The sequence below is a fragment of the Coccomyxa subellipsoidea genome (assembly GCF_000258705.1).
Source record: "Coccomyxa subellipsoidea C-169, whole genome shotgun sequence".
In the NCBI taxonomy this organism is placed as follows: Eukaryota; Viridiplantae; Chlorophyta; class Trebouxiophyceae; family Coccomyxaceae; genus Coccomyxa; species Coccomyxa subellipsoidea.
The window spans coordinates 467,566-494,937 of NW_005178034.1; the positions used below are offsets into that span (position 1 = coordinate 467,566).

The 27,372-nt window shown below is 52.3% G+C and overlaps 4 protein-coding genes across 4 annotated transcripts; 2 read left to right on the forward strand and 2 right to left on the reverse strand.

Moving 5' to 3' along the window:
- COCSUDRAFT_47622 (glutamyl-tRNA synthetase, putative) lies at positions 1–9,047 on the reverse strand (the record flags this gene model as incomplete). Its single annotated transcript, XM_005647102.1, has 15 exons — positions 1–2,024; positions 2,479–2,736; positions 3,079–3,288; positions 3,588–3,674; positions 4,015–4,203; positions 4,447–4,518; positions 4,881–5,027; positions 5,307–5,435; positions 5,947–6,189; positions 6,527–6,703; positions 7,080–7,264; positions 7,598–7,777; positions 8,187–8,340; positions 8,563–8,653; positions 8,893–9,047. 15 exons carry the CDS (start codon positions 9,045–9,047, stop codon positions 1,806–1,808), a joined length of 2,496 nt encoding a protein of 831 aa, XP_005647159.1. The 3' UTR covers positions 1–1,805.
- A 486-nt stretch (positions 9,048–9,533) lies between these two features.
- Positions 9,534–13,500, reverse strand: COCSUDRAFT_66310 (hypothetical protein; the record flags this gene model as incomplete). Its single annotated transcript, XM_005647103.1, has 7 exons — positions 9,534–10,785; positions 11,238–11,390; positions 11,706–11,825; positions 12,125–12,247; positions 12,485–12,565; positions 12,827–12,926; positions 13,091–13,500. The coding sequence occupies 7 exons, from the start codon at positions 13,498–13,500 to the stop codon at positions 10,636–10,638; spliced, it is 1,137 nt and encodes a 378-aa protein (XP_005647160.1). The 3' UTR covers positions 9,534–10,635.
- Positions 13,501–14,211: 711 nt separating this feature from the next.
- Positions 14,212–22,528, forward strand: COCSUDRAFT_47624 (hypothetical protein). The gene is made up of 15 exons (XM_005647104.1): positions 14,212–14,275; positions 14,692–14,887; positions 15,089–15,203; positions 15,536–15,700; positions 16,127–16,237; positions 16,602–16,760; positions 17,112–17,253; positions 17,710–17,880; positions 18,259–18,406; positions 19,114–19,201; positions 19,477–19,599; positions 19,823–19,945; positions 20,470–20,589; positions 20,935–21,087; positions 21,524–22,528. The coding sequence occupies exons 2-15, from the start codon at positions 14,730–14,732 to the stop codon at positions 21,665–21,667; spliced, it is 1,920 nt and encodes a 639-aa protein (XP_005647161.1). The 5' UTR covers positions 14,212–14,275; positions 14,692–14,729; the 3' UTR covers positions 21,668–22,528.
- A 226-nt stretch (positions 22,529–22,754) lies between these two features.
- COCSUDRAFT_66312 (hypothetical protein) lies at positions 22,755–27,347 on the forward strand. The gene is made up of 10 exons (XM_005647105.1): positions 22,755–22,945; positions 23,141–23,257; positions 23,371–23,553; positions 23,806–23,894; positions 24,363–24,521; positions 24,960–25,097; positions 25,506–25,661; positions 26,018–26,103; positions 26,628–26,736; positions 26,982–27,347. Exons 2-10 carry the CDS (start codon positions 23,185–23,187, stop codon positions 27,090–27,092), a joined length of 1,104 nt encoding a protein of 367 aa, XP_005647162.1. The 5' UTR covers positions 22,755–22,945; positions 23,141–23,184; the 3' UTR covers positions 27,093–27,347.
- Positions 27,348–27,372: the final 25 nt, after the last annotated feature.

Consider the following 27,372-nt stretch of genomic DNA (forward strand, 5'->3'; position numbering starts at 1 on the left):
TTGAACCTGAAAGTCTGGCGCCGCGCCTGATCTGGCTGCGCATGTCAGCGCCTGTTCTGGCTCCCGTGCAACGTGACATCCACCCCCGAGGCGGGGGGCGCCGGAGTATCAACAATATTATATCAATGCCGGCACTGCCGCGCATGGCGCCCCGCAGTTGACGGGCTGAAAAAGAAGATTCGAAGGGATTGCAATGTTGTTCACCTGGCAAAAATATCCAGGTGCATGCCCATTTGGGGGCTGCCTCTTTATCAAACAGGCCTTGAACTCAAATAAGAATAAGTCTAAGCTGTGGGCACCCAGGAGGCAAACAAGAACCTTTGGGATTGCATTCCTGCATGCATGAGAATACTGGAATCCAATCAAGACAGAATCAAGACAAGACTTGCTGCAACAGCTGCAGGGAGCAATTTGGCTCGTATTGGCGTCTGATCTGGCTGTCAATTGACTTCGCTGATGGGTAGTTTGAAGGGTAGGCTAGGATCTATTCCATGCAGGCAGCACAGCACTTGTCGCTGTATTCCGGGTAATAAACTGTGTATTTCTGTTGGTACTTGGCACGAGGGGATGCAAGTTGTTGTGCCGGTAAGGGCTGGAGGCAGCAAAGGGAGGAGTCTGGCCAACTCATATTTGAAACCACCTTCGAGGAAGGAGATGCTGAATTGCTCAAGTGAAGGACAGCCGTAAATCAGCGGGGGGAATTTTAAGCTGAAAACTAGTTGGTTTGAACTTCCATTCAGATAGTGTCTTGGTGTGTTGTTTGACACGTTGCTTTAGCTGCTGCATTTATCTCTTGGTACTGTAATCGACTATTTATAAGGTGGGGAGTGGGAGAGGGCAGTCATTCTTTGGTGTGTATATTCTTTCAGCCAAGGTTTCAGGCGGGCACTGCTGCATATCTGTCTCTCGTTGAAAGGGGTGCAGCAGGCTTGCACTCTATTTGGAGCTGAATTCGATTAACCCCTTCTGGCTCGGAGACATATGTATAGTGTTTTTCTTAGGTCACGGCGCAGTTATTTCAGCGCCTGGCATTTGACAGGGATTGCTAGAACCAGCTAGCACAGATCTCAAGGGGTTCCTTGGGCAAACCTGTACATACAAAAGGAGTGTAAAGGCAACTATCTTTAAGATTCAAGCACAAGAGGTATGGGCACAAGTCATCATGTCAGACTGTCAGCGTCACACCTACATGGCATTTGCCTCGATACCGCCCGGAGGCATATTACACGCTTTGTGCTAAAATTTGTTCCAAGCATGTTAAAAGGCACAGCCAAATCCAATCGAGGACTTCGATTCCGGTCAACAAAACAATGCCCTTGTAAATCGTGCAGGCAGGGCACATGCCATACACTGACGCCACGCCATCTGGCAGAACAAGTCCGAGACACCCAAAGCAGATAACAGGGGACACGTACAACGCAGAACCAGTCTCACAACCAGTCTCGTAATTTGCGCAGAGTTCAAAGTTTGTTCCAATCAAGTTCCACAAGACTAATCAGCCACTACTGGTTCTAAAGTGTCTGGGCAGCAGACACGCATGACAATACCCAGAGCAGGGCTGAGGCCCACGGTCCCAGGGGGATCCCACACTCTGCAATGACGGCTTTGCTTCCAATCTTGTCCCGCTCCACCCCAGAAATGCCACCAAGGGTGGATATGGCGCAGAATCCAAAGCCGCAGAGAGTATCGGCCTGCCCCCACAACCAATCAATACAAGCAGCAACACTGAAGTCCCTGAAAATTTACAGACGGGGCTCGCAGCAGACTGCTAACTCTCACAGCCATCTGCCAGAATCCTGGCAGGCTCAAAAGACAGCAGTGGTAGGCCCACAACCTGAGTTTTCCGAAAACAAGGCCCTAGGAGCTGTCTGAGGGGGTGAGCGATGCTGAGCTGGAGGTGTGGCGCGGCGGAGGTACGCCGTCTGCCAAAGTGTTGCTGGCATTCTGCAGGGCGGAGGAGACGTCCTGCTGCTTGCAGTCCTGCGGGTGGAGCTCTGGTAGCACGCAGCTGTTGTGAGGCGTGGGGGGCACCCTGCAGCAGGAAGAAACATGTTAATTTCTTTCATTAGTTGCTTTCCAGTCCTGAGGCAACCAAACGGACAGGAGCGCCTGTGTAGCTGCAATTCGCTGCGCTTGATTCTTGCACTCCCGACCCCAGAGAGCCATGTCAGGTCAGATATGTCAAAGGCATGCTGCAAGCATTGGCAATCAAATGTCATGGCTACCCAAAATATACTGGAAATGTAATTGCCAGGTTCCTGGACAAGTAGTGCGTCCAGGATACTGACCAGAATGCAGAGGCCTGCTTCTTGCAAAATTCTGCATGAGCGTGAGTCTCCAAGACACACTGCTTCACGCAGACAAAGAGCAGCCTGCAGCTAAAATTCGCACGCCCAGGAGACAGACAGCCAAGGATATACACTCGCTCTCTCAGCAGACAGTCTTCAGCACACATGAAAGAGGAGCAGAAACCCACTTGAAGGAGACAGCCTTGCTGATGCCCTTCGGCTGTCTGGCCTTGCCGGCCGGAGCGGCCACGGTGGCGGCGGTTGCGGCCGGCGCCGGCTGCGCAACCTTTTTCTGATGGCCGTCCGGGATGGCAAACAGGACCGCTGGCTGCCCACCCTGGGCAGCGGGCACGTCCACAATGTAGTAACCCTTGCGCTCCAGCTGCAGCACTTCCCCCTTGCGCAGCTCGCCCATGTTGGCGTCACCCCACGCCAAGCACTCGGTCCTCTGCACAGAACATGCATCCCAGTGAGTGCCAGATTCATCGTCTGCGAACGTCACATAACAAAATTGCTACTTACGTCGAGCATAGACAACATGAAGCGCTGTGCTTATGGCAACAGGCAAGTCTTGGCGGGCCCGCCGAAGTTCCTCATGTTCAGAATGAATCTAAGATTGGGCCAGGAGAATGGCCTCAGCAGACTCGCCTATGGGCACTGACCACTGTTGTTCTAGCGCAAAAGGGAACATCTGTCTGAATTCCCTTGACTTCTCATTGACTGTTTATTGTATATGCTGCCCGGCTGTCAGGCATCGATGACGGTCAGGGAAAGCAATGCGCGCGCGCACCGAATTGGGGTTGACAAGGTCCTCGATCTTGTCCTCCTCCTCGGGCTTCTTCTTTGTGATGAGGTGGTCGAGCTCCACCAGGCGCAGCGGCGTCAGCGTGCTGATGTCAGGCAGCCACGTCAGCTTCAGCTTTGTGGTTTTCACGCTGCCCTCCAGGTGAAGGACGCCTTCCAACCCCGTCGCCGCCCCTGACTCGTCCTTCGACACCCTCTGCGTTGACAAAAATTCTAGAATTCAAACCCCCGCCTTGTCATTTGACACCCTCTGCATGACCCTAAACCCCAAAACACAAATTCGAATTTGCGACGTGCAGACACTGGATGCCTTGCTGGGTATCTTGCACGATGCCCCTCGTCCCATTCCAAGAACTCACCCTCATGGGCCTTAACTCTAGTTTGCACATGACATTGCCCAAAACATGAATGCACTCTATTTGGATAGGGACAAAATGTCTGTCATTGCATGGTAATGCAGATATAAAAAAAATCATTTTGAAGGAGGGTGCGCACCTGCACAATGGCGTTCCCCCAGTCCATGAGGGTGACCTCTTCGCCCTCGCTGATGGCCTGCGCATCCTCTTGCTCCAGCCAGACTTCCTGTCCACACACAAATAATAACACATCAGACACTGCAGTGCTGAGATTCTTTGCCTTGCATAGATTGCATGTAGCACAGTAGAAATGGAAGAGACTGCATGACCCAGAAATGATGGCAAAGCAATCAAGTCAAGGGTTGCGTTGAAGTTCAAATCTTTGCAACGCGCAATGCAACTTTTGTAACGCAACTTTTGATTTGATTACACTCTGCTGTGCAATAAAATCTGCTGTGCTAAGGCTGGTCTGACTTCTGCCTAATAAAAACAGATGCATTTGCTCAGACTTGACAACTCTCCAAGGGCCAGTGTGATAAGAATGGCCAGATATAGACAGCGCCCACCTTTGTGCGAGTGGTGGCTTTGGTGCCCACGTCCGCGTTTTTCTTGTGCTTAGGAACGCTGACAACCTCCGGCTCGGCCGGGCCGTTGTTGAGGCGCAGCTTCACGCGGCCATCGGACTTGACAGCCACGTGGCGCGGGCACACGGGGTCAATGATGCGCTTGTTTGTCGACCACAGCTTGTCCCACTCCTGCGCGCAGTATGGAGATCCTAATAAGCCAGCCTTGCAAGGAATCTCATACAAGTACGCGTACGCTTGGTAACTTAATGCTGTTCCTGCACAAAATGGACAGGCAGAGGCATGCTCATCGTGTTGCAATAGCCAGCAGCACCGTTTGTGAAATTCGCAAACGGATCTGCACGCCCCTTGCCGCTGTACATGCGTAGGATGGGTACAGTAAGGTGTGGGTTGGGTGCTTGCCTGCAGTGTGACGTTCTTGGAGGCGCCCTGGGACAGGATGAACTCCTTCAGTGCCTCCAGCTGCAGACCCCGCCGGAAGACACCCTGCAAGAACACAGCACCTGCTGGTTAAGAGAAGCCACCCCGATACCTCACCAGGCAAAGCAATTGCACTATGAAGCGTTGCTTTGTGGCATTTCAAGGGGCCTAAAGAACATCTTGGCATCAGACTGCGGGAGCCGTGGGCACTGATGCAAGGCTGAAACTCCACAGCAGTGCCAACAGCTCCATCGCATCTGACACAATCAGAACGGTGTACTGTCCATTCCTGGGGATCAGCTAATTCCAACAATTGCATGGACATTTCTCACCAGGGACAAGTCAACACGATCCACAGATGCGGCTTCCTAGAGGAGAACTCATAAACGAGAAAGAAAAAACGAGAGGGGAAAAGAGAAGATAGTCACCTGCACGGTAGGCATTCGCGGGTCGTCCCAGCCATCGACCTTCCCGGCCTCCACGAACCAGGTCAGCTTGCGCTTGCTCAGCACGGTGTTGACCAGCGACAGGCGGGAGTAGTCCCAGATCTGCACGTCCGGCAGCCCCGGCCATACCTGCACAGACAGACATAAGACTATAAACTTCTGCTTGCACATGATTGCGCCTGCGGCCACTGCCAGCAGCACGCATTGGTCTCATAAATGGTACTTATGCGGCAGAGGCTTCGTAAGACTGCCAGCAACTGACGTCCATGGAAAGAGACGCTCACCACTGCCACAAACAATGGGCTGCGTTGGTGGATGCAGACTCTATGTGACCAGGCAGGTACCCTTACGCGACGGCCAAAATCGCGCATTTTCACAAAGGTGATGGGTTAAAGGCTGTGCACGCACCTTCTGCTGCGCCTTGAGCACCCAGTAGAACTGGGCTTCGCGGTCCTTGTACTCGCTCGTGCGCAGCGCGTGAGTCACCCCCTCCAGAGAATCCACAAAGGGGCACGCGCAGTCGTACGTCGGATACACCTGCATGCCAAAGCAAAGCACTAGTACTTTTCAGGCCGAGCTCTTTGCCATGCAAGCATGTCTCAATGCTGCGAAAAAGGGCAGGGTACCAAAATCTGCCAGGCACCTGCCTGGGCCTATGTGGCTGGGCCAGACTAGGACCTGTCCTCCGCTGATGCAGGATGGAAAATGTGGGATAAAGGGGGAATGTAGCTGCAGTGGATTGAGCCGCGGATCATGGGGAATCACCCAGCCCACTTGCCGAGCAGATTACTGTTCCTGATGTTAACGAGAGACCAGGTCATCGCAAGGAGCGGTATCAGCCTCTGCTTTTCACCAGGGTTCCAAGACATAAACACACTAATCTGCCTCCATCTGGCTTCTGCCAGTCCATCTTGCATGACATATGACATGCACCTATGTGGGGTGTTTCATCAGAGAAACCAAACGAAAGAACAAGACAAGGGGAGTACAAGAAAAGGGGAGCGCATCAAAACACAAAACATTTTAATATTGCTCACGAAAGTCTCACAAGCTGCAAGAGAGGGAGGCAGGTGCGCGCCTTGTACTTCGTGCCAGTGCGCCAGTGGGGGGTATCATTGCAGCGGAAGGCCACAGGGTCCCTGAGTGCGGCGTTGTTCTCCTTCATGTCGATTTTGAAGCGGATGCAATTCTTTCTGCCCTCAGGCGTTCCCTGGACCATCTCCTTCCACACCGCCAAGGTCTCATCTACTGATCGATTCCTCCTCTGAGACTCAATCCCCTCCATTCGCTCCTGCACGGCCAATAATGTTTGATTCTAACTTTTTAATTCAGCAAAGCAAGAGAACACATGAGGATGTCTCCCTTCATTGCCTTTAATCTAGACAGACCAGAGTTCATCACCTTTATGTGCATCTGCTCTAGAATTCGGAGATAATATCAGTATTTCCTCTCAGAGAGTGTTGGGGTTCAGCCGAGCCGGAAGAAGCCAATGACCGTGTCCTCTTCAATTGCATTTAGAATTTACAATTGGGATATTATCACCGTCTTTACAGCTTCCTACAATCCAAACATTGGATTGACAGGGAAAAGGAGGAAGTGTAGTGAGTAGTGCAGAAGAGATGTCTCACCGCGCGCATCTGTTCGACGGGGGTGTCATCCGCGTACAGGATGCCGGCCTTGATCAGGCGCTCGGCCAGGTCCAGCATCTGGGGAAAGTAATCCGAAGTGTAGGTTATGGGCCCCTTGAACTTCAGCCCCAACCGCTCCACGTCTGCGATGATGGCGTCAACGTACTCCGTGTTCTCCTGCACACACAACAGCGATGCACGCAGATCAGCAATTGTAATGTATGTTGAATTATTTCACTCTCACACGCCACATCTGCTCCAAGCAAGCAAGTTCACAAATTGGCCAGGCGGCAGAATGCAGTCATTTCCATGTATTGCAGGTAGGACACCAACCCAGCCACTGCAAATGCCAGGATGCTTCTACAAGTCATATGCACAGATCTAGAAATGAACAAAATCCCCACACCGACTACCTCTGCAGCATCAACATTTTCCCATTGCATCGGTGGAGAAAGTGCCATCACGATGAATGCACAATATATAGAAATCTGATTCACATTTTCAAGGGAATAGAGGCAGACGTGGCTAGGCACATCAAAAGCTCCCCACCCACCTTGGAGGGGTTGGTGTCATCGAAGCGGATGGCCATGTGGCCGCCATGCAGCGTGGCAATGTGGTAGTTGAGCAGAGCCGCCTTGGCATGCCCTATGTGCATGTAGCCTGACGGCTCCGGGGGGAACCGAGTCTTCACCGCCCCCTTCACCACGTTGCGCAGATCGATTTTGAAGGACCCGGTGTCTGCGCAGAACAACAAGCACACAGCTCAGCACACAGTTCAGCCCGCGAAGTATGAGATCAGTGCTGACTGCCAGCATTGATCATTGGGTATAGTCAGTTGTTGCATCAGTCATGCAGCCAGCTGTGCTTGTGTACAAACCAGCATGCAGATGTGCAGATAGACAAAAAGAACTTGAAGGCGAACACAGCTGGCTGATCATAGAAGAGGCACCGCATCCAGAGCACTGCACACGCTGGGCAATGCACTCGTAGATCAGAGCAACGCATTCTCGTCATAATGCAAAATTGCATTTCGTAAAAACAGGGTAGCTGGTGCAACAGAAACAGTCTCACCTCCACCGCCCATGCCGGCAGCGGCCAGCTCTTTCCGGAACTCTGTGCGCGAGCTGGGCTTCTTGGGGCCATACTTGTCAGCAACCTCCTTCAACAGCGCCTCTGTGCTGACTAGCTCAAACCAGCGGCCCAGGTGCGGCAGCGAGCCGCTCCTCCGCAGCTTGTCCCACTGCAACGTCACTACACAGCACGCACTCCCTCAGCCTCGGTGCAGAAGAATCACCACCCGAGATGAGTTCCAGCGCTTTTTTAATGTTTACCTGGCAGATGATGTCCCTGATCAGAGTCTTTCAGAATTTGCCTAAAACACAGCACCCACAGCTTCTCTGTGCAACGACGTGACAGCCCAAACAAATGGCAAAATGCATGTTTCCCTGTGTCAGTACTAGCAATGACATGCACTGAGTTTGATCAAGGTCTAGGCATCTTTGAAGAAGCTATGGGAGTCCGCAAGACACTTCTAAAGGCTAAGGACCGGGAGACAGGCATCAAAGAGCCTGGTGCGAGTTGATTGATTGCCACTTTTTGAAACATTTTGACACACAACACTCAAAGAGGGAGGGCAGGCTTCAATGTATGGCAAGCTCACCCTGCAGCTGGCCCCAGACGGCGACGTCTGCAGGGGAGAGGCTGTAGCCCACCAGGTAGGTGCGCAGGGCAAGGGCCTCATTGAGTGTTGCGCAGGCTGGCTCCAGACCGCCGCCTGTGACCAGATGGGGCGCAAATTCCAGCCACTGGTCCACCTGCATTGCATCAACGATTACTGAAGCTTGTTCTGATGGAGATCGGCCAATCGTGCAGCATTCCTCACCAACACACACTGAAGCTAATTCTGATGAAGATCAGCCAATCGTGCAGCACTCCTCACCGTGCAATCCAGTCATTGGTATTGAAGGCTAAAAGATGATGAAAATAGGGCAATTGATGATTTTTTGGAAGGTTTCGGCGAAGAAAGGGCCTCTCACTTGAACCGATGTGAAAGCAGAGCCTCCATACAGCGGATCCTGAAGCCTCGAGAAGTAGCGCAGGATGGGGGTCAAGCCCACAAGCTGTTCCCTACGACAAAACCAACATGATTTCAGTAATCGCACAGGCCGTGGATGTTAGCTAGACGCACGATGCAAAAGAAGGCTGCCAGATCTCCAAAAGTTCTGCAACCTGACAAACGTTCTCCTGTCGTGCCGCTGCCTTTAGCGGTAAGACCCTTATATATTGCGGAGTCAATGGGGTCCAAAAGAAAGGAAACGCACAAGGAAATTAGGGCAGAGTAAATGGCTCAAAATCAGGCTGCTCACCCTCCTGGAATAGAAAGGGCTGGCAGGCTGTCCTTTGTGAACTTGGGGTCAGCCTTGATCTCGACGTGCACACCGGCCAACGTTGCTACCGCGATCGCAGCCAATGGTGGGGCCTTCTCGAAATAAGAAAGCAGTGGTCTCTCGGCGGCTCCCATGATTAAACTCAACCCTCGCGGTTCTCCTGCCCAAAAGAGATTTGAGTCACGACAGGTGCACCTAAGGCGCGATTGATACCGCTATCGCATAGCGCATGTCTCTCTTCTGAATCTGTGCTTTCCAAAGGTCCCTGTGTTTTTCAGCAGCCTGCAGCTAACGTCACCCCTCACCTCACCGCCTTCCTCTGCCTCCAGTGTTTCCTCTGGTTGCCATTTCAATATTTGGACATTGTGGCGTTGTGAATTGCAACAGCATGGGCTCAAGATGGGAGTCTCTGTTGATCAAAGCGCGCATGAAGTGGGACTGCATTCGCATGCACTGCCGATTCAACTATTTACCCGGCCGGGAGTGTCACAGTTTTCACTCCGCAGGCTGCCACTCCCAATGCAAATCCTGGCAGTGATGGCATGCACTGTGCTGCAATGCTGCAGCGACATTGTTTGGTCACAAGGATTGTGCATGATCTGCCAACTGGACTGCTGAGTAACGGCTGCAGTATTACACCACTGGCCGCCTTGGAATCAGTGATCAGTGATTTCATCAAACAAAACCGAACGAAGTAATGTGCAAGTGGTACCTTATTTGCAAGCAAACGCAAAACATAGTAGCAGGGCATGCGCTCAGGGACAGCGCAAGACAACAAATCGTTGACTAACCCTGACAATATCCATGGGTCATCAGGACACGCAAATGCCCGTCTGATGCATTGCATGGAGATTGATATTCACACCGCCCACATCAGCAGATGTTCTCACACAACAAACAGCTACAACCAATTTTGTCCAAAAAGCCATGAAAGCACGATGCGAAAGGAAAAGAGATGCACCACTTGCATCTTGGACCTTCAATATCCGTCACCAAGATGCATCAAAATCCCACTTTGACTTTATTGTCAGCAAGTCTGCCCTGATGCAGTGCATGACCAGACAAGTGACTTATTTATTTGAGACCTCTACGTCCATCTGCTATGACCTCAAGCAGGCCGCCTACACTGCGGAAACGATAATGAGCATGCACATGTTTCACCACCTGCAGCAGGGACACTTTTTCCACAAGCTTGTGCTGCAGGTCTGCCCGCATGCCAATAAATGCCTAAAATGCAAGCTAGTTCCCTTAGGACTGCCCAAATGGGCACCACTCCATCTGCCCTCCTGTCCCAATTGCAAGATTGGAGCAAAGCGAATTTCCAGACCTTGTTCTGCTCGGCACTCTGCTTTCGAATCTGAAAACCTTTCCACTTAACTCTGTCCTGCAGGGACCCCTACCCTGCCAGGATGCTTGTGCACAGCTGCACATGCACTATCCTGAGCCTGAGTTCTAAGCTCTTCATTGCAGCGTGTATGAAAGCTATACCACAGTGCCCAGAGCAAGCACACTCAGCACAGCCCCTTCACTGCTGCCATTTCTGGCACATGGTCATCCCCGTGCATATGACTAAGAACGCCAACGCTGCATTATGTGCCCATTCGGCAACACGTGTTCCTTATTTGCTGCACCGGTGACAGGCAAATTCCTGCCAGGTAGTTGCAGTTATGTCGGGGGATAGTCAGGCCCCCACAATAGGTGGGCAATTGCATATGCGTAAAATTAGGTGTTGAGCTTGAACATGTTGACAAGCTCCTTGTGGCAAAGATCTGCTGCGTCAGCTGCGGCCTTGCATGCTGCCAGCGCCGTCTGCCGCCCTTGCATTGACCCAGCGGCCCACCCCATGTTGGCCTGCTTTGTCAGCGCCATCGCCTGTGGGAAGAAAGGCAAAACACATCAGGAAAATCAAAACAGATTGAGATTGGACAGAATGAGCATCAGGGCCAAGGCAATCCCCCAAGATTCCCTGATGCGGAGGCCTACAGGACTGCCTTGTCAGGAGGTGGCCTAGATGTGCATTGTGGTTATTGGTATGACAGATAGCACCAGGACTTCTTCTTGCAATAACAACGCATTTGTATCGTGAGGAATTCTCTTTGACACTTGGCAGCACAATAGGGAATATGCTTGCATTTGGTGCGCACGAATTACTCTGGTTCTGCATCCCAAATTGAATTGTACCAGCTTGGGCCTAATTATACCATTGCGCGAGACAACCACTGCATAGTCCCCATCGGCGTAGCATATGAGAACAGGCTTCCCCAAGTTGGCTTGCAGGGCTTGAGGCCCTGCTGATGTGCTGGGAAGTTGAAAAGGGAACGCACCCGCTTGGCGGCTGCTGAGGCATCGACGAGGTCATCGAGCATGTAGTACTGGCGAGTGCTGGTGTACAGGGCACTCACGCGCTCCAGGGCCAACCAGGTGGCGCTGGCCGCCTTGTTGGCGGACAGCGCAGCATTCTGCGCAGACTCCTTCGCCTATAACACCCAAAGAAATTGATTTCAGCACTCTGAACGTTCTTTGCCATGCAAAACTGATCAGCACGGGCAGAAATGTACACACGGTGCTTGCATGCAACAAAGATGCCACTGCACAGCAGTGGCTGCACGCAGCTCTGAGAGTCCAGATGCATGCTGAGCTTCCTCGCACGCGAAAATGTCACAGCAGGGGGATATGCTGAGGCTTTGCCGACCAGGCGGACAGCAATGTCCTGAAGATCACGTAGCCATCCTAGGAATGGAAAGTGTCTGACAAAAGTTTCAGATGTGGCGGCTGTGGGGTTGGGCGGTTACCTGCTCGAAGAGCGCCATGGCGGCCATGGCGGCTGCGAGCGAGGCCATGGACTGCTCGATGCGAGCGTGGTTGGCACTTCCCATCGCGTTGCCCTCCGCAGCCGCCGCCGCGTTGGCTGCCTGCGCATTGCACAAACATCTCCTGTGAGTGTACTTTCTTGCGCAAGAACTAAGCTGCGTTTGAGCAATTTTCTGGATTATCTTTGCCAGTGGCCACATGGCTACATCACAAGTCCCTGTGCACGCATCAAAGATGGCTCGATTGGCGTTGCCGGCACTTTTGATGCAGTGCACAGGCATGACTCCGCTAGTGCTGCTCTGCAGGGTGACATCTTAACTATTTGCTTGACAGGATTTTCGTATGGGAGCATGGCAGGCAGATGCTGGCTTGGAATGGGAACAGGTGGTTAAGTAGTCACCTGGGAGCATCTGAGGGCAGAAAGGGCGGCCTTGGAAGTTGTCTCAACGGCGTTGCTGCCGGACTCTGCGGCCTGCGCAGCTGCTGCCGCCTGCAGTGCTGCGTCTTCTGACGCCTTCACACCCTGCCAGTGCACAGAACACATCTCACTCGAGTCTTGGTTATCCATATGATTCTGATGCGCTCTTATGCATCTGCAACTTCATCAAGACCTGCGCATACCCCGGAGTACAAGGCCGATGCAACGTTGCAAATATGAGCCGAGACTTCAAATGCAAATGCAGGCGTATGGCCAGAGTTATGCAAGTAAAATTTAGGGTGCAATATCCTGAGCTGGAACAAATAAAACAAAATGCCTTACCTGGCGGACTTGGTTGAGGGTGAACAGCTGGTAGCGGGAGGGGATGTAGAGCCGGTCACGGGTCTTGGACTCCTCCAGAGCCTGCGTGCAGAGGATTCTGATGTCAAGAACGCCAATCTGAATGCTGCAGTGCTTGACTATGATTGGCCTCTGATGGTTTCCAATATTTGGGACCTCGACTCCAAGGCACGGCTGAAAGAGCTGGCATGGTGTAACAGAAGCCAACTGCGTTCCTTGGGCAATCTTTCACAGGTGCCTATCTGAAGAGGGTATAAGTATGATGATTTCATTCCCATGAAAGATTCATCATTTCAAGGGCCCAACTATGTGGGAAAGGCGCACCAGGAGCACGGAGGTGAGGTCAGTCAGGTACCCCTCCTCGACCCACCACATCTCGAGCTTTTCACGGCCGTCCAGCACCAGAAGCCTTGACAGGTGCCTCCTGCAGCAAAACCCAATTGATATCATCGCATTTCAGCCTTTCCCCAACATCCAAACACCACATCACACGCCAAGCCTTCTGTGGTGCTGCCAATAGAAGAAGGAGGCATGCGAAAGTCCAGAGCGGATTCTTTGCGTCGCTTTCAGAATGACAGTGTATGGCACAAGGAGCAGCGGACAAGGGACTCGACTTGCCTGGACTCTGGCTTGCGAGCAAGGGCACGCACAAGGGCACGGGCGTTGGCCAGCTCGACGTTGCCCTGGCCGCCCGCTCCGCTGCTGGCGGTGGCGACGGCGTGCACGTTAGTACCGGGCATGTGCTTGGCCTTGACAAGGGCGTCGTAGTCGATGCGCTTACGTGGGGAGCTGTTCAAGCTGTCTGATCCTGGTGCTCGGCGGTTCCTGCCGGGGCTGCCGCCCGGTGACGTGCCCTCCTTGAGCTCCAGGCCATCCATGTTGTACATGATGTCTCCGCCATCGATGGCATCTACCGTCTTGGCGCGCGAGAAACAGGAAAACAAGCCCATCGTGCTCTGACGACCGGGATGACTTGCACCTGATCTGCGAGCAGACATGTTCACGTGGATCAGAAAAAGCCCTATCTGACGAATAATCATCAATGCAACCACTACGCGGCATCCATAAACGGTCAGTCAGCATTGCCAGACGGCCACCACGGCTGCAGGTCATAAACCCAGGAGGGCACATTCCGTGAGAATTTATTAGTGCCACGAAGGGGCAAACAGCCTGCGCCTCACTCTATTGTGTAATCCTAGCCTATAATTCCTCTCTATGACATATATGCCCAGCCTTTAGTATTCTGGCTTCCGCAAAAGGGAATATCTAAGTTGCAGATCTACACTGCCGGAAAGCGCACAGGCTTCGTAGATAGGCAAATTGGCTTGATGGTGCCCGTATCCAGGCAGTTTAGACCTCCGGTATGCCCCTAAACTGTCCTGAATGCTGTCAGTTTGCGCTGGGCTTGGCTGCAGACCCTCAGATCTTCACTTCCGAAACGACTAGCACCCCTTGCCCTTTCCCCCTTTGCCTGTGCAGCACAAGCTCCATGCCACGCACCTGTTCCAGATGTAGTCTTCTCTGATATCGCCTGGTTTTAGCTGTGCTCTAAGTCGCCTCCTGGTTGAGTTGCTTCGTCCTGTTGGGAGCCCAATCGTGGGAACATTGATGACGCCCCCGCTGAGCCAAAGTTGGCGACGGGCGCCCGGCAGGCTCCAATCGCCGGCATCTCCCTTCCGAGAAATTGTCCATGGGGCAAATCGCTTCGCATTTCACATCGCAGCGCTGCAGGCATCTTGGAGCCCAGAGCAGGATTACTTCAAGACTGAACAGGTCAGTCACGCCCTATAGCATGTTCTTGGTTGGGATTTGAGGTGTGCAGAGGGGTTCATGCACGGACGGAATGTCTACCACTTTGCTCTGATACGGTCCCAAAACAGTGCTGATGAATGCTTTGCAGTAGGAAGCAATAACAATAGTAGATTGGGGGTCTAGTGTCCCTTAGGCCGCATCTCTGGCGCGCCAGACAGAAGTATGTATCATCGAGCAGGCACTGTGGTTGCGTTTATCGTCCAACTTTTTGGCCGTTGGGACTCGGTGCAGAATTAGTACACGTGCATCAGTGTATGTGAAGTATAGAGGATGCGACATTACGCTCGTGGTAGCGAAAAGACCGTGCCCTGCAAGGTCTTGTGTGCACCCGGGAGAGTCTACTCCGCGATGTCCAACACGGCTCTCCTGATGCGCAGGGGACACCTGCTTGAGCTTCACATAAGCAGCAGACAGAATGACTGCCATGATGCCCGAGAAGGGAATCGACGGGATTACCCCCGACAATGACTTCATCAACAAGCTGCTGAGCCCGGAGGCCAAGGTCGACGGCACCAGCAAGAAGGGCCCCGCCAAGGCCTTCCTTGTGCAGCTCGCCCACAAAGCAGAGACCAGGTGTGTGTTGCGCCGTCCACCAGAATCCGGCATCATCATCTGAGTCGAAGTCTGCCCTTTCTCTTGGTCCATTGGTTCTCGGACCATCGCTGACGCCTGGAACTTTCTACAACCGGATTTCTAGCCACTCATGGAAACAAAAGCTCCCAAAATCTCCGCAAAAGGCACCAGATCTTGACCTGGGCGATCCTTTGCTTGCAGGAACGCCCTGGCTGCACACCTCAAGGATCTGCGCCATGTGGATGGCGGTGACCGTCAGCTGACCAGCTGGCTCAAAGAGGAGGGCTTCCAGACGTCTGTGCGCTCCGTCGTGCAGGTGAACAGTCCCCTCGCATCCTGCACCTCCTGAACCAGGATTGTATATGATTATTCAGGCCCCGGCGCCACGCATGCTTGCAGTCGCGCCTGGGCTTTCTGAATGTCGCTAAGTACCAGAAGACAATGCCCAAGTCTTCATCATCTCAGACTCTCCCCTCCGTCGACTCACCTTTGCTTCTACTTTTGAGGCATCTTCTTGTTATATACACCCAGCCTGGCGTCAGCAGTTCTCAAAAGCTCAAGCATGTGCTTCCTAACATTCAGAGAGCTCCCGCAAGTGAGACATGCCAATGTTATCTCAGCGTTTCAACTGTTTGTATGCATGCGCAGGCCCTGAACGAGGCAAAAGCGAGCGACCTGATGTTCTGGGCGTCAAGCTACAACCTGTTTGTGCACTGGTCCACCAACCGCAGCCACCCCTGGGACAAACTCCCCAAGGCCAACACCGCCGCCTGCACCCTGGAGATTGGAAAGTTGCGCGACTCCGACAACGAGGTGCGCTGTTTTACTGTTTCCCACTCTGCCGCAACAAATGCCAGCACTTCTTGCAAGCTGCAAACTCCGTTTCATAGCAAGCTTATGTAAAGCAAGTTCATTTGCGTGCGAGTCTCCTTGCATGACTGAGCTGCAATCAGCTGAAAGTTGCAAGAGGCGTACGTTGTGCAAGCACCTGTTTAATGCAAGACAACGGGCCATTATTCCACCAGACCGGTGCAGATTGCCTTTGCGTACCAACAAGGGGCATTTTGTAAATTCTTCAGAATAACATGCACAGTCCTGCTGTCTGAGGATGTAAGCAGGAGAAGTAGAAGCAAGAAAATAGGAGTGCCGTGGGATGAGGCTATAAAGATTGCGAACCGCCTAAAGACATGCTTGCAGCCTTGTCTGTCTGATCACTAATATCAGTAATGGCGTGCGCAGGCGGTTGTGCTGCTGGACGGCAAGCCCGTTACGGAGTTCACGTTTGCCAACAGCACATTCCGTACCACCTCCCCCATCGCATGGACCACCCCCTCCGGCGAGACCGCCCAGGTGATCCACCCCACACATGTCACCAATGTACACCCCGATTCTGAAAATAGTTCATAGACACCGTGCTGCTTGGGGGCTCTTTTGTTTTTTGCAAAAATTAAGGCATCGGTTTACGGAATGCACCCAAGCCTTCATGAGACCAAAAGACACCCACGCAGGCAACCGAGGTCAGAACGCCAGCAAATAGCTCTTCAATGTGAGCTACACTCCTGCGGCTTTTAGTGCAATCCATATGCGCTTCCTGCCTATCACAAGCATTGCCTTGTCGGCTGTAAGTTTTCTCGGCTGAGCAATAAGTCACTGCTTTCAGAATGCAAGCATTGCCTCGTGTGACAGAGTTTGAGGCAACCCCATGTGTGCGCAGGTGAACCTGCACCTGCAGTTCAGTGTCTTCAGCGGCTACGGCGAGGCCGGCTTCCTGTCATCCTACCTGGGAGTTCAGGCCCACGGAATCCTGTGGCCCGCAGCCGGCGCCACCGCTCCCGCCATTTGGCCCGTAACTCCTCCCGTCGTCTCCGCCAAGGTGCGAGCTCTTTGAAGTGCAAATTCACGATATTATTCAAATCTCTGGTCGTGTTGTGGGCTTCTAAGCCTGGGCTTGAAACCACAGGACCCTGCCTCGAGGGTTTCATGCACCATGTTTCTTCAGGTTGATGGTGTGCCAAGGATTTTCTTTGCACAAGCAGTTCGGCAAGCAAGCATTCCTAGTTGTGCATCGGATGGTTTCACCAGTGCTTTCTTAAAACGAGGTGGTATAGCACAAAAGTGTTCTTGCTACGGCTTACAACGGTGCATGCATGTAGAGCCAACATCCGCGCTCTGCCAGACGATGCAAATACAAACTTGAATCTAAGATTTGCTGTGGTCTCGACAGGTGAATGTGGCGACGCGCGACGCAGCGCTGGCCCCCGGAGCAATCGACGGCATGTCTTCCTTCGAGGGCACTTATCTGCTTGCGCCCCTCAATACCAAGACCCCCCTTGGCCCCGTGGAGGTCGCCATCTCCTCCCACAATGGTGCGCCAACCCCTATCAATGCTTATAATTCCAGAGAACTACTGTGCCCTACCCTGGTCTGTGGCTGCCTTCATCTGCATTTGTCTGCAGGACGCACCCTGCCTCTTGACAGCATGCGGGTGTGCTAATACATAATAATAGTCCTGGTCTCTGTTGTCCCGTCACTTGCCATGGCATGACGTTGTACAAGAGGAGCGTTCAGAGGTTCACGCTGCCATGGTTGCCCAGAAGGCTCGAACTTTTGCATGGTGTTATAAATTCTGTTCCAGAACCTGCCAAAGCACAGGATCACGAGTCAAATGCCGGTAATAAGCCTCAATGGTACTTGCCTGTAAAGGCAGCAGATCCCCAGCTTGAGGCACGGCACCCACAGCAGTGCTGGCCGTTCTGGACATTCAAGTACCGCACCACATAACAATTCAAATTTAAATTTGAAGTAATTCTTCACATGCGCAGGCCGCCCCGTGGTGACTGTCAACGGGCAGGCGCTGGTCGCATGGACCTTCGACTACAACAATGTTCTGGCCTGGGCTGACGAGGCGGGCTACAGCGCATGGCTGCAGTGCCTCGTGCTGCCCGGCGGCCCGGTCTTCGTCGGCAAGATCACCAACGGCGATGCCTACGAGGGTGCGCGCTGCAGTTTTGCGGTGTTCTGTCTTTAGAAATTGATCACAATTTTGGTTGTGTTGATGCTGTGGCTGTTGAGTGACGGCGCTCTGGTGGCGTCCCCTGCATGCAAGTCATGTTGATGGCCCGTGCCATGCTCTGCTAGAGGCTTCTGAGCTCAGCGCATTTGTTTCACTGCGCCGTGCTTTGCTGCCTTGGAGACTGCCTCCATCGCCACGCAGTTCTTGCAACAGTCCCTCCCTCCCGTCCCTCTGTGGACCCATTGGATGTACTGCTCACTTTGTAACCTTGACAGCTGCAGAACTCACCCTGCATTCACCCAGCTGCAGAATTCACCCATCTGGATTTACACTGACATGTGCCTGCACATGCACGCAGCCATCGACGTGGTGGGAGAGCGCAGCGGGCAGTCATCTCAGATCGCACCGGACTCAACCCTGGACAACTTTGTGGGGCAGCAGGTGGCGGCCGGCCTCGCCACCGCTTCCATCGTCGTTCTGGGCAACGTGCTCTCCTCCGCCCTCGAGTGAGGACCCTTCGCCTCCCTTTCCCTGTTGTAACCAGGGGGTCCTAAATACTGTACTGGTCGCTCGAAACCCCGCACCTCCCCGGCGGTGCGGGAAACTTTTCAAGGCAACGTTTAGGGGTTTTCCTGGCATTTTTTCAAACAAAGAGCTTGCTGCTTTGGATCGGGCTGGTGGAGAGCTTCCCGATTCTGGTCTCAAACTGTCATAGAAATTATATTTTGGGAGATAGGTTCTAAATCATCAACCCTTTTGGCAAAAGAAAAACTGTTTTGTCCGGGGTTCAGAGTGACCGGTAAGGTACTATAAAATACAGCACTACTTCAGAATTTAGTGTCATACCTCTGGCCTCTGTTTTGCAGTCTTCCAGGAGCAAGCGCTTGAAGCAAGTGCATTGCTTCAGGCTTTCAGATGCATGCTTGAAAATTTACCTGCCAGTTTGTCAACGTTACCAGACATTTCAATGGGCGTCTTGCTGCTTGTCACCGCTGGCTGCTTTGCAGCAACAGACTGACCTTCTGATCTCAGCAGCCTGAGAATGATTCGCAGTTGATAGATGTAGCTGCATGTGATGAATGCAGAAACCTGATTCTGATATCTTGTGGTGAGCAGAATAGAGGCAGGCCGATAACATGAAGACGAATGGCTTTGCTGACATTACTGACGTGCTGAAGTTACTAATGTGCTGATATTAGTAATGTGCGCGCAGGATGTGGTCCAACAAGGCCGAGAAGAAGGCCAAGCGCGGTGGCACCACCGACGCCGCCATGGACGCATACCTGGAGCTGGCCGACAAGGTGACCATGTCATCTCTCACCTTAGAAAAAATACCTATTCACATGCTAATATATTTCTAAAGTTTTTAGGGTCTAGAATTTAGGGTTTGGGGCGTCACCTGATGAACCCCTGATGGTCTCCTTGCCTGGGTTGACCCAATTGCATGCACTTCCTTGCAGAATGATCCGGTGTCATGGACTTTGCCAGGCAGCTTCTTGTGAATTGCAGAGCTTCTGAGCACGATCGATTGAGAGGTTACTGATCGTTACTAATTTATGGCGACTTTCTGATCCAGGTGGCGGCCGTGAACGCTGCCACGGAGGACGCATTCCCGTACGGCGCCGACGTTCGCGTTCTGGACCCCGCCGCCGGCAAGGGTGCCGAAGCCGCGCAGCAGGAGGCCTTCGAGGCCGCCCAGGTGATCTCCTGTCTATCTACTGCTGCTGCCGTTTAAAATGTTGCATTTGAGCTCCATTACAAGCGCGAAAAAATGCAAGCAAGGCTTCCCGGTCGTCAGACCCGGTTGACTTATTGCTGCAGGACCAAGCTCTCAAAGAGTACATTCTGGAGCTTGTTTGTTGTGGTCAAAGTAGAGTCGGCCGGAGGGTGTATTAATCTTCAAGTTTGAAATTTGCGTGCAGTCGGCCAAGACGGCGTGTGCGGCCGCATTGGAGAATGCTGAGGGCGTGCGCGACGCACTGAAGGGCAAGAACATTCTGGAGGCCGCTCAGAAGTCGTCCACCGCCGCCTACCGCGCCCACTCGGTGCGCACAAAATATTGAAGCACTCATTCTAAAGCCCGCACCCCCGGCGGTGCAGGAGAGTTTTCACAGCAGATTTTGGAGGTCTTCCTGACTTCAAAAACACCGGGGTCATGCTCCGTTCAACTGGGCTTGTCGAGAACTTCTGGATCTGGTCTCAAAATCATCAAATGATTTATAACTTGGGAGATAGGTTCATTTCTCCACCCTTTTTGGCCAAAAATAAATACTTATTGCGGGTCTTAGAATGACCACCACAGTACTGTAACTCGGCAAAGGATTCCCGAAGCATGGAGCTTCACCAGCATCTATGTCAGGTCCACGATGGTTCTCAAACTGTTTTGCAGGATCTGAATGGGCAAGATTTCTGCGCCTCCTGCAAGGAACCTGACTTTCATCCGTTCCATGCCAGGGATTGGGTCCGGACATCAGTTAGCCGGCTGCCCAGGCGTTGTTAGGAGGGTGCTGTATGCGCATGCAGCGCTGCATTCTTGTCCTGAAGCAGTGTGTGGTGGTTGTGTGTTCAGGCCGGCAAGGCCGCTCTTGTGGCTGAGGAGAGCGCTGTGTCAGCCGCCAGCCTGGCACGCGCCGCCCGCACGCAGGCCGCCCTTCGCGCCGCCATGGTCGCCGCGCAGTCCTACAACCAGGTGCGCGTATTCATTTCTCCCAATGAACCTTTTCCAGCACACATGCGTCCTGTACTGTTGAAATTGCGATGGTCTCGTATACCGGGTGCGTGCAATCTGTGTACAACTTTGAGAACAGTGCACGGTCCTGCGGCGGCTTAGATCCAATCGAACCTGACTTTAAATAATGCCAAGCATGCCCGGCTGAGACTTGTTCTGCTGCCTGCATCATGTATAAACACTTTGCTCTGACAAAAAGCTCCTGGTCCCCTTTAGACAAGGTCCTCGGTAACAATGTCCTCCTCGGTGAATTTCAAGCCCCTGTCCAAAGTACGGAGACTGATACAACGATTCATGCATGCGCAGGCCAAGGAATTCGCGATGGCTGCTGTGCGCGCTGCGGGAGAGAGCGCGGGTCTGGCGCTGCAGAGCGTTGAGGCGAGCGTGCAGCTCTTTGTGGAGACGCGCGACTACATGCGCCTCAAGGACATGGCCGAAGCATCCGCCGTCGCCGGCCAGGCACGTTTTGTTTTGACCACTCTCTGCACTTCAGGAACGGACACGGCACCGGCTGGGCCTCAGAAATTGGTGAAATAGTCACTTTTTGTATCTGTCTTAGATCTCTTTTCTGCCATCTCACAATATTCCTTGCTGTTGCGTTGTTGTCAGGTTGTGCTTGTCAGGTCCCAGCTAATCCAAAGTCAGCTAACAAGATTTCCCTGCGCAGTCTTCCCTGTACATCTGGCAAGCTTCAATTTTTGGATACAATGCCAGACCGCATGCAGCGTTTGGGTGAATAAGGCTGTCACCTTGCGTGAGCACTAGGGCTGGGGCAGCCATGCTGGGCTGCCACTTCAAGGGTGCAGAGCGGTGCAAAGATAGCATTCTGATGTGGGCGAGGGCTTCGCACCGGAGAATGCATGAGGCTGAACATGTATATTGTGTCACTTCACAGGCGCTCAAGGCGGCCGAAGAGGCAGAGGCCGGCTGGGAGGCGGACACCGCGGACAGCCGCAAGGCCGCCATCGAGTCGACTCAGCAGGCCGCCGATTTCGCGCAGCAGACCTACAAGCACCTGCGCCTGGTGCACACCGCCTGAGCTGTTCTCTCGCAGCCATGACTGCGGGTCATGAATAAGGGGTTGTGACTGATGATGCGTCATCGGGGTGCAGTGACATAAAATGCACCGGCGAGCACGTTCGTGCTTACATGTGACCCCTATTCAAGATCTTTTGGTGCATATTCACCAATTGCCAGCACTTCAGGATGCTGGCTAGGAGCCAACGTGGCGCCAGGGGGAGCAAAAGAATGGGGGACTTTTTCTTGTTCCCCCTGGAGGCGGCCAGGGTTGAAAGATTTGGAAGGAACATTTATGCATGCGTCTAAAACAATGCTGCGCAGATGCGCGCAATATTGCTTTTGATGATTGATCAATCGGTGCTGCACAAAATTGCAGCGCGCATGATTTAAGCTCGTGCACCCGTTGCTGGATGCATTGTGCAGGCAGCAAAATAAATAGGAATTTTAATATTGAACCAAATGAGCTGTGGGTGGAATGCAATAATCAAGAATGATAATGTTTTGGCCTCCCGCATGGGCAAGCTCTCAAGCTTCTGTTCATAACTGCAGATACCCGCACCAGTGTGCGGTTTCTCAATAAGCTTAAATTGACAAGAATGACATTGTGTGGTTATGCTGAAATGGTCATGTGACACGGTGTTTAAGATGATTGTTTGTTTGAGCAATTGTTTGGGGTCCTATGGATTGCTGTACAATTTGTGTGGTGAGAGCAAGGTGTTCAAAATATCAGGATGTCAGGGTTTGCGTTTGCTGAACACTTGGAACTGCAGTTTGCTTTTCCTGCACAAATTCAAAGCCGAGCTTACGCCAGAAGCAGGCTTTACTGCATTATTGTAGATCACTGTCTTCTGCAGATCTGTAAATTGGGGTTGGGAAATTCTATTATGTTGGGCAATCCTGCGTCTCTGCAGAGGCTGACGTCCTGCTGCATAATGGCGAGCATGCCATCTCAGATATAGCACCAAAATGTAACTTGCATGCCACATCCCCAACCTTGAAGTCATGTGGGTCGCCAGATCTGGCTCCCATTGTCTTTGGGTCCGGCCCACATCCCCCTCTGCAGGCGATGGTCACTCCGCCGGACATATGACTCGGGATAAAGCAGCATTCTGAATATATATCCGAGATCAGGGCGATTAGAAGTCTACGAAGGGGTTCTTGCCTTACCGAGCGAGGGAAGAGTACACGAGGAGATGCTCCGATGTACCAGTTCTGAGTTTCGAAGCTCTTGGACTATCAAAAGCCAATGCGATTATTGACTATCGCTCATTAGTAACATCTGTAGCAGTCCAATAAGGTGAGGTGATACACAATTGGTGAGCTGCCCCCACCAGATCGCCCGGCATGTACTGAAATACGATTATATTTTGGAATTTTAATCCCGATAGCTAGGCAATAAACACCTTCCATTTTCCCATCAGTAGCTATCGTATTATTTCTGTACAACAGGGCCAATAGATTCACCATTGTGCTTCTCTGATTTCTGTTGCAGCTGAAGGTGCAGAAATCCAGCTGGGGACGACACAAGGAGCTAAGATGCTGCGATGCATCACTATCTTGCTGAGCACCATGACGCTGACAGTTTTCGCTTCACTGCAAGCCGATTTCGGTGGGTATCCCTGCGCACCACGAGAGAAACCACGAGAGTTTGTTGTTTCACCAGCTTCTGTCCAAAAGTGTTCCTGCAAATGACCTCAGCTGACGAAGAGAACTCCTTTGCAGGCCAAGTACCTGGCGAAAGGCAGAGGTTCAGAGTGCTGGGCCCCACACGCACATACACAGTATCCCAGTCCTGGATTGAAGTGAGCTACTCAGATCTCACACACAATGCCGGCAAGGTGCTATATCAGCTCGGCCCGGATGTCATCCCCTTGGCCATTGTTCAGGGAAATGGTTACGGCCACGGTGCGACCTTCAAATCAACCTGCATAATGCACAGCCAGCTAGACATTTCGCCAATTCAAATCCCCACCCCTTGCCAATTACATATATCAAAGACATTAAAGCTATCACAAAGGCACCCATGCTGTCGCTGACTGCAGTGAAGAGCTGTTTAATTCCTTGTGCAAGCATCAGGTACAAGGACTTGAAGTACTAAGCATCAGGTACAAAGAATCACATCTGTGAAATTTGAGATGAGGAGTAAATGGCGTGCAGGGCTTGACACAGTGGCAAAGGCGTTTCTGGGGGCGGGCTTCAAGGAACTGGGGGTTGCCGACATCAACGAAGCCATCACACTGCGTCAGGTGCGGCACAGTGACTAATTATGACTGCAAAGCACTCTGCAGCATCCTTGTGCAAGATATTGTGCAAGATATTGTGCAAACCCAATAAGTCTATATGAACCAAACTCCAAGCACCGTAACAAGTCCTGGTGCCACATCTTACACTGCTCTTTCTACCCCTCACTATGAATAAAAGGGGCTTGTTTCGGAGTTTAATTGGCGGCCAGATGGGGCCGGTTCAAGCCGAAAAAACCACATTGACAGCCGGAATTGTGATCAAAACAAGCCGGAAATGCCCCTGGTATTGATAGTGCCCGCCTGTAGGAAATTGCCTGTAGGAGGATGTTGCCTTGACTGACCAATGGACTGCATGTCGCAATTCCTAAAACCTGGCAGGCACCGCGTTTATCAAAATCACTGCGTCTGAAAGCTGCAGCCCCGGCCTCGGGAGTCAGAAGCTCACACCGGGGTTGTCTTGTGTTGCTGCAGGAGGGCGTGGAGGTGCCCATCCACATAATCTATCAGCCGGACTTCCTGACGGCGCGAGTGATGGCCCTGGAAAATGTGGAGGTGTACATTGAGGACCTAAGCTTTGCGCGCGTTCTCTGCGAGGAGACCACGGCAGTCAAGCGCGAGGCGCCCATGCAGGTGACTCATCCTTAGGTGACTCATCCTGTCATAATTTATTTTGCACCCTTCCCACTTTTCAAAAGAGCTACCGCCTCAAGATGCGCACACCAGAGAGCACTTCAAATATGCTGGGGGCACCAGGCCTCACAATGTGTCCGCATGCAGCGCCTTTGCGGGCTGCAAGCAGAGTAGATTCAATTGAGACGCACGTGACAAAAAGGGGCGCCAATTTTTTACGCAGCAAGTGGCACTCATTGTCTATATTTCAACTTTCCCTCCCAAGAGTCTCCAGTGTACTCTCAAAATGCTCCCAGCGACAATGCTTCAGATGTTATCACTGCGACCGCCTATCACCTGCCTACAAGACCAACGAGCCAGAGGCGCTCTCAACAGGTCTCTGAAATGTACTAAAGTATTGTATAAAATTAAGCGTGGACAAAATGGCCGGGGTTGCAGGTGCATGTGAAGGCGGCGCTTGGAGCGGCGGTGCAAGGGGTGAGCAGCTTGGAAGAGGCAATGGAGCTCATAGAGTACATCAATACCTGCAGCAGCCTGCAGCTGCGAGGCATCACCACCGAGCATGCCGAGCCCAAGGTCAGTCCTGGCACCCTTTCATATTCCTAGAGAATGGTCGATCTGAATGGCATAAAATTCTGCAGCTGTGGTCCCTTGTGCTGCCGGATAGATACGATCTTACCCTCAAGGAAGACCGTCCTGAATTGTTCTGAAAAGCCTATCTCAGCTATTGCCTTTGGGGAATGGCCCGGCTTTACTACTCATTCAGTTCTGCCCAGATTTGACCGCTAGTAACTTTTAGAAGAGACTCTACTTTGCCTGCATGCAAACTTGGTACGTAAAGGCGGCTGCGACCAAGGTTTGCTGTTAGGAAATTGCTTTGAAGGTGGGGGGAGACACTAAAATTCAAAAGAATTTGAAGGGCTGAAACTGATGAAACGGGGGTGGTCTGAAGTGTGAAGTTCAAACGCTGATATTGAAATGCAGGAGCTGGAGGTATTTGCAGAGAAGCTGCGAGTGGCTGGGGCCAAGTTTGGCGTTACGGGGGTGGCAGCCAGCCCGAAGATGCTACGGGACAAGGAGGCCTACGGGACTACGGGCATCGTCCACGTCAGCGCTGCCCTCTACGGGCAGCAGGAGATCGTGCCGGGCACGCGCTCGGCTGCCCGATGGCTCACCCGCATCGCCACCCTCAAAAAGGCAATTTCTTTGCAATCTTACTCGTGATTACCGGCTGAGGAGTGCATTATATGTAAAATTAGATGTGACCCTTCCCATGGTCTGATGCAGCTACACTGGGCTTCTGATGTCCAGCACTGTTTTATCTGAGATTTTGCGGGAGAGCTAGCCTTTACGCTCCCTGCTTATTTTGGCGAGGCAGATGATAGCGCATGCAAGCAGGCCTTCAGAAGGGCCTTTGAACTTCTGAGTTAGAAGTACAGCCAGTGGCGTCAGAATGTCTGGTGTGATGCGGTCTGAGGTGATGTGGGTGCGAGCAGGTGAAGGCGGGCGATATGCTGCACGAGGGCCACCACGCCAAGAGGGACATGACCGTGGCAGTCATCTACCAGGGCTACACCGATGCGTGAGTTTTTTAATTTTGGCATATGAGTCAGAATATGCCCAAGTCTCCATAGCAGCAGATGCTTGCCTCTTGGCAGAAAAAATTTATAAAAACAATAAGAACACGAGCAGCAGATGCAACAGTGTGTGGTCATGTGCAGGAAATGCAGTTCATCCCTGTTGCATGCAAGTAAGAAGAGTTGGGCATGGTCTTTATGGACAGTTGCCCTGTTCAGAGAACTCCTGATTGTCCCGGAGGGCTTCAGCAAAAGGGGGTAAACAAATGCATTAGCACAATTAGGCAAAGGAAAGTTTAATGCAGGCTGCGAGCGGTGTATCTCGTAGTGGTCACTCTTAACCCCGCACCCCCGGCGGTGCGGAAAAATTTTACAAGGCTACAATCAGGGGTCTTCCAGACATTTTCATCACCAGGGGCTTGATCCATTGGATTGGGCTTGTCGAGAGCTTTGCGAATTTGGTATTTGGTCGAAATCATTTTTTTTCTGCGGGGATTAGACCGGTGACTACGGTGATGTGGAATTGCAGGTTCCAGGTGGATGAGGTGGCGGTGAGGGGCAAGCTGTGCCAGAGAGTGGATCTGGGCAACAGCATGCGCGTCACAATCATCGATGTCACTGCCGTGCCTCTCGTCCAGGTCATTCTTTGCATGCCAGCCCTGACCATATTTGACCTCCATTGCCCCGTCTTACATGCGGTCTACATGGAGAATTCAGCGCTCTTAGATTTGGGCTCGAAGCTGTTCTCTGAGAGCAAAGACTCAAAGCAACCGCCCTCTAAGAGCTGTCAAGCTCTTTTGCATATCAGAGGCATGTCCGCCCGGCTTCAAAATTACGATAACTTAAAGTGCAATATTCTAAATAACTGCAAATATGGGTGCAGGTGGGTGACGTTGTGCTGTTGCATGGGAAGGATGGCAGCATAGAGCTGAAGAAGCCCTGGAATCTGGCAGCAGTGTCCATCGGCGTTCCCCGCATACCCAAGTGGGACTGACGCATATTCACTTTTGGATATAGAAGGAAAAATCGGACCGCTGTATTTGTTTCAAAAATGAAAGCAACATGCGCACCAACACCTGAAAAAGTCCCTTGCAGAGAGTGTGCATGTGCTTTCCGAAGCATGTTTCTGATTGCTCAAACTTGTGAGATGAAACTGGAAGGATAGCTGAGGTGGTTCGGACCGTACACTAGTGATGTTGAAGAAGAGACAGCAGTGGCTGTGTGCTCATGAGTAAGAAGATTCTTGGATGCCAGCATGCATGCATGCCAAATAC

Excerpts from the sequence above, each read along its gene's own strand:
- COCSUDRAFT_47624 (XM_005647104.1), top strand. The coding sequence starts at position 14,730 with ATGACTGCCATGATGCCCGAGAAGGGAATCGACGGGATTACCCCCGAC. Across the intron at positions 15,701-16,126 it reads TGCGCGACTCCGACAACGAG|GCGGTTGTGCTGCTGGACGG; the intron begins GTGCGCTGTTTT and ends TGGCGTGCGCAG. Across the intron at positions 18,407-19,113 it reads GTGCTCTCCTCCGCCCTCGA|GATGTGGTCCAACAAGGCCG; the intron begins GTGAGGACCCTT and ends ATGTGCGCGCAG.
- COCSUDRAFT_66312 (XM_005647105.1), top strand. The coding sequence starts at position 23,185 with ATGCTGCGATGCATCACTATCTTGCTGAGCACCATGACGCTGACAGTT. Across the intron at positions 25,662-26,017 it reads TCTACGGGCAGCAGGAGATC|GTGAAGGCGGGCGATATGCT; the intron begins GTGCCGGGCACG and ends GGGTGCGAGCAG. Across the intron at positions 26,104-26,627 it reads TACCAGGGCTACACCGATGC|GTTCCAGGTGGATGAGGTGG; the intron begins GTGAGTTTTTTA and ends GTGGAATTGCAG.